The following is a 4608-nucleotide window of genomic DNA, read 5'->3' as shown; positions in this document are numbered from 1 at the left end:
GGCTGCAGCTAAAGAGGTACTAATTAGTCCGTGTCAGCATACAGCAAAAGCGTGTGCAAGGGCGTATCTAAGAGACGCTGCTTCTCCGCAAATGCAGCAATGCTCGGTTCCTCAGCTAAGTGTTGATGAGAAGGTTAGACTGCCCGTCTGTACATCACTCCATTTAAAACAAATAAAGGCTACGCGAGTCAGAACATGAAGAACAGAAAACAGGCCCATAAACTATTTTATTAAATCATCACCCATTGACTGGACGAGATTCTCAGAGTAAACAGCTCTCGTTCCCACAGCATCAACATGTAATAAAGGCGTACAGCGCTGCTGTTTCACAACATTGACGTTCTTCCCACTGTCATTTTGCACAAGAATTCCTGTGCAATAAAATATTTGAGACTTCTAATTGATGTATTAACAGCTTCCTATAAAAACAGGAGAAAAATGGCTATGCACAGAAGCCTGCCTTCCCTCTTGTTGATTCACCATATAGTTTAAACTTAATAAAACTTAATTGCATAAAAGATCGCATACCGCTTTTAAGGCTGGATTGGGATATCTGGGCTTATTGCCATACCTGGAAATACACTAGCGTCTACAACTTAATTTATGCGACATAGGATAAATACTATGAAATCAAATACATCTCAGTTATGTGCAATTGTGCTTATTCTAAGTCCAGCTCCAGCTCTAGGTTTGGCAGTGCCCGCTGAAGGACGTCAACAGTAGTTTCTTTCTCTCTTATTCCAGGAAGGTCACTCAGATACAAATATTCAAGGTTCCTATAAATATTTAAAAAGAAAAGTCAGCAAATACTATTTAACTGTTGATGCAGAAATTAGACAAAGGATTATTCTACCATAGTTATTTTTAGTATTTTAAAAGGTTACTGGTTCTAACATAAGTTTTTTTCTGAAGTGGGAGCTTAAAGTTTTTAGCTCACTGTAAGTTCAGTCCTTCTACATAGCTTAAAAAGAGATCCTGGACCCCCCACATCATGAAGCTTCCTTTATATTAAATAGTATTTAATAACTTCAAAAGCAATTTAGTAAAAGTTATTTTAATGTAAATAATAATTAGAGTAATATAGAAAGTCCTTGATAATAACTTTCTGTAGGATGAAATCAAAGTCACCGCATCACCCATTTGTAGATATCTATTAACTCCGTGTAATACTAAACAGTTCCGAATTACTTTAAGGCCCTGGTCCACTAAAGCACCTACGGATAGTGCGCAGTATCCAACCCATACTGCTTCCCATGCCTGAGTGCTAGGAAACGCAGCTCTGCCCCAAGACCTTTCAAGCTACAGTGAGCACGAGATAACCGAGCGATAGGAAGCAGTGTGAGGTGTAGAAAGACAATAAAAGTTACAGAACGCTGTCAAAGCCTGCCCTGAAAAGGAACTACAGCAGGAGTAGAAACCGAGGTGATCATTAATTACTTATTCTCAAGCAAAACCCACCTCGTGTGCTAACGTGAAAGGAAGCTGTACGCATTCATGGCTCTTGCAAAGGTTGTGTCGGCAGAGAGCACGTTGTCCTGCTCTAATTTGTGCAGCCATCAACATTGCCTAAGTTACTTCAGGTGTAAATGGGAGATACTGTGCTCAACTCTGAAGGCAGAAGCGCAACTATGGATTGACGTACTGCAGCGGCTGATTCTGGCTTTCTCAGCTGCAGGCCTCAGTGCTACACAGCTCCCTGACACCAGCCTTAAAAGGCTGGTTAATATGTGTATGTTAATCCACGTCTCTTCAGAGCTATCCACAGCGCTGTCTTCAACCACGCTTGAAGAAACACTTCCTGCAGTGGCAGTGCCATCCCTCCCTGGCTGTCATTCAGGTCAGTCCCCAAACCCAGCCACCCCACAGCCCCACGCACGTCTGAAACAGCCCAGAAGCATTCAGACTTTAGCCCTTCAGTCAACACAACCCCAAAACCGCGGGGTGGTAACAGCTAGAGAGCAAGAAGACCTCAGCAGCTCACGTACGTCAGCTTGTGAAGTGCAATGATGCCTTTATCTGTGACATTCCCGCAGGAAATTATCTTCAGCTGGAGAAGACTCTTCTGTAGATTCTTCGTCTCGCTGAGCCTCTGCAGACACTCGTCCTGTATGTAAATACACTTCTGGAGCTTGATTTCTGTAACGTGTTCAAGACCATCTGGAAAGACAAAAATGAGTACTTGCTTCAGAAACCAGGAACAACCCGTACTTGTGAAGTTCTCACTCGCTAATTTAGTTACTGCCTCCAAAACCACACAGCAACATGCTCCTCTATACAGTGAGGCCATCACGCACAATGAAGCTCCCAAGTCCCTTTATTGGACTTCAAATATATGAAAACCCCAGGGTTTGTATCCTTTCGGTAAGATTCTAGGAGCTTTGACATGGGCAAGTAGCAAAAAAAGCTCTACAAGTTTGGGAGATAAACAATGACTCTGAATTAGGAACGTGATAATGCAGGAAATTCCACATCCCCTGCCAATAAAAAAATAAAATGGTCTGTTCCCCATTTTGGTTTTTGTTATTTAAAGGAGACCTGAAACAATCTCTTTTTCATTTTGTAAAAAACGGAGAGCTTGCTGCTTCTTTTTTTGTCTTTGAAGACATCATAAATGCCTGGAGAACAAGCCGTATGATGACTTCACAGACACCAAAAACATCACTTGGTTTAGAAGAAAAAGAATATTTAAAGTAGTGCTTTTTGCTACCAACTACTTAACTATGAACTTAATGAAATAGCAAATCTTTGTTGCACTTCCTTAGTGCTACTGTCACTTCAGGTAAGGGCTGATGAAGTTCCCCATCTCTTTCTGCTTCACACCACACCTCCAGCAAAATCTTAGGAGCTGCTGAATATTTGTAGAGCCATTTTAGGGAAAAAGCAAAAAAAAATTCAAAAGATTTCTCTATATTTTACTAAGGAATGAGAAAATGACCTGGTTATTCATATTTTGATGCAACTCAGAAAGAACTAAGACCATTCAGTATAATCTTTGCACAGCTGTGGCCACATTACCCAAATAGTCAAATCCTCTGTACATGATGCAAGAGTCGGTGGCATTAATTGCCTCTATCTTGTATTTCCCCAAGGGCCCTGTTGGGAGACCATTGTAGTCCTGCTGCCATTTCTGATAGCCTTGATAGCGCACCAGGGCACCGCATCGCAACAGCCATTCTGAAGCTGCCCTGTCAGGGCCAACGGCTTGTATACGTTCGTAGTCCACTCTGCCAAGACAGAAAGAGCATTCATACGGTTTCTATAATGTGGTAGATTTATTGTCTTTACGGTAATACTACTGCACAACAAATATTTGGGTATGTGCATGATAAGATGTCAGAAAAGTGAGAATATGATTTACTGGAAATGGTTTATGTATAATCATTTGGATTGTGCTGGTTCTTAATCAGTCTGGCATACGTTTTTTTTAAACTTGTTTTAAATGGCAGTTACTTTTGGTAAAAAAAGAAAGAATACAAATGCAACTTGACTTGGCATGTGTTCACCCTTGTAACTGATTGTTTCCTTCCATGTCTGCAAGGAGAGATAAAAAACGCCTTTCTCTACCCAGCGTAAGGCTTTACAACAATTGCAAATTTGTCCCCCAAACATATTTTGTTTATATAAAAACTGAACATTGCCTGTCACCTGTATGTTGTTCCTGAAGCCGCCTTCTCAACAATTACAGTATTTCAAAAAGACCCACTTCAGCAATTAGTTAAAATCCCTGGATCCATTCAGGTAAAGGCTATCTTAGTCTCCTGAGCAATGCTGAAGACAGAAGCAGAGCCCTGGAAGAGATTCTTGTCTGGTTGAGCTTCCCGCCCCGTTACAGCAATCAGCTACACCATGCAACCCTTTCCATAGAACTAGAAGACATAAGGCAAAACTATTAGCAACTGGCAAAAGTTATGGGCAGAGAAAGTTTCGCAGAGAAATTTTCACAGAGAAAGGCATTATCTTTCTAAAAGTAAATGTGAAACCCTTGTGTGGCTGAATCACATTGTAAATGATGGGTTGGTTAGATGCTTTTCTGAATAAGTAAAGGGGGCATGGTTGTGCTACTGGCTTAAATGCAGTCGGGGGTCAAAGACGACCAGCATTTAGGGAAATAATCCACATCGCCAGCTTGCCTCGGCCACCCCATGGAAGGGAGCAAAGCACACACCTTCCTCTGGAAGGCCACAGCTTTGTAACTGGAAACAGGTAATGAACGACCCCTGCCAAGTACCCCCATGCAATCTGGGGTGAAAGAAGAGCACTGATAATAGAAAATGTTCTCTCTAGTCCTGGGACTTAATGCTCCCTGCTTCACAAACCGCGCAGTGGATACGTGGGACCTGTTAATTGACTTGTGCACACCGAATCACTCTTACTTGTTGAACACGGCATTCAGCCATCCCCAGAAGTGTCTGCAGGCGCCCGGCGGCGGCAGCTTGCTTTGGCTGCACACCGGCTGCACGAGTTTTCCCAACAGCATCATGTTCTTGAAGAAAAGGAGAGAGGGGAAACGGAGATGTTATTCAGAGTGTCAGCGCCAGCACCCGAAGCCGCAGAACGGGCGGCCCGTACCCGGCTTCCCCTCAAGGCCTAACCAGGTCTGTCAGCCCA

The 4608-nt window shown here is 42.6% G+C and overlaps 1 protein-coding gene across 1 annotated transcript; it reads right to left on the bottom strand.

Annotated features, from left to right (window-relative positions):
* Positions 1 to 490: 490 nt before the first annotated feature.
* Positions 491 to 4478, bottom strand: ATP5S (ATP synthase, H+ transporting, mitochondrial Fo complex, subunit s (factor B)). The gene is made up of 4 exons (XM_009584094.1): positions 4374 to 4478; positions 3016 to 3224; positions 1986 to 2157; positions 491 to 776 (listed from the first exon to the last, which is right to left on the bottom strand). The coding sequence occupies exons 1-4, from the start codon at positions 4475 to 4477 to the stop codon at positions 662 to 664; spliced, it is 600 nt and encodes a 199-aa protein (XP_009582389.1). The 5' UTR covers position 4478; the 3' UTR covers positions 491 to 661.
* Positions 4479 to 4608: the final 130 nt, after the last annotated feature.

Source organism: Fulmarus glacialis, unplaced genomic scaffold, assembly GCF_000690835.1.
Source record: "Fulmarus glacialis isolate BGI_N327 unplaced genomic scaffold, ASM69083v1 scaffold8898, whole genome shotgun sequence".
Lineage (NCBI taxonomy): Eukaryota > Metazoa > Chordata > Aves > Procellariiformes > Procellariidae > Fulmarus > Fulmarus glacialis.
This window is presented reverse-complemented; position numbering and strand designations above follow the sequence as displayed.

Coding starts and splice junctions, on each gene's coding strand:
- ATP5S (XM_009584094.1), bottom strand. CDS start 4,477: ATGCTGTTGGGAAAACTCGTGCAGCCGGTGTGCAGCCAAAGCAAGCTG. Junction 2,158..3,015: donor CAGAGGATTTGACTATTTGG/GTAATGTGGCCA, acceptor TTGTCTTTCCAG/ATGGTCTTGAACACGTTACA. Junction 777..1,985: donor ATTGCACTTCACAAGCTGAC/GTACGTGAGCTG, acceptor AAATATTTATAG/GAACCTTGAATATTTGTATC.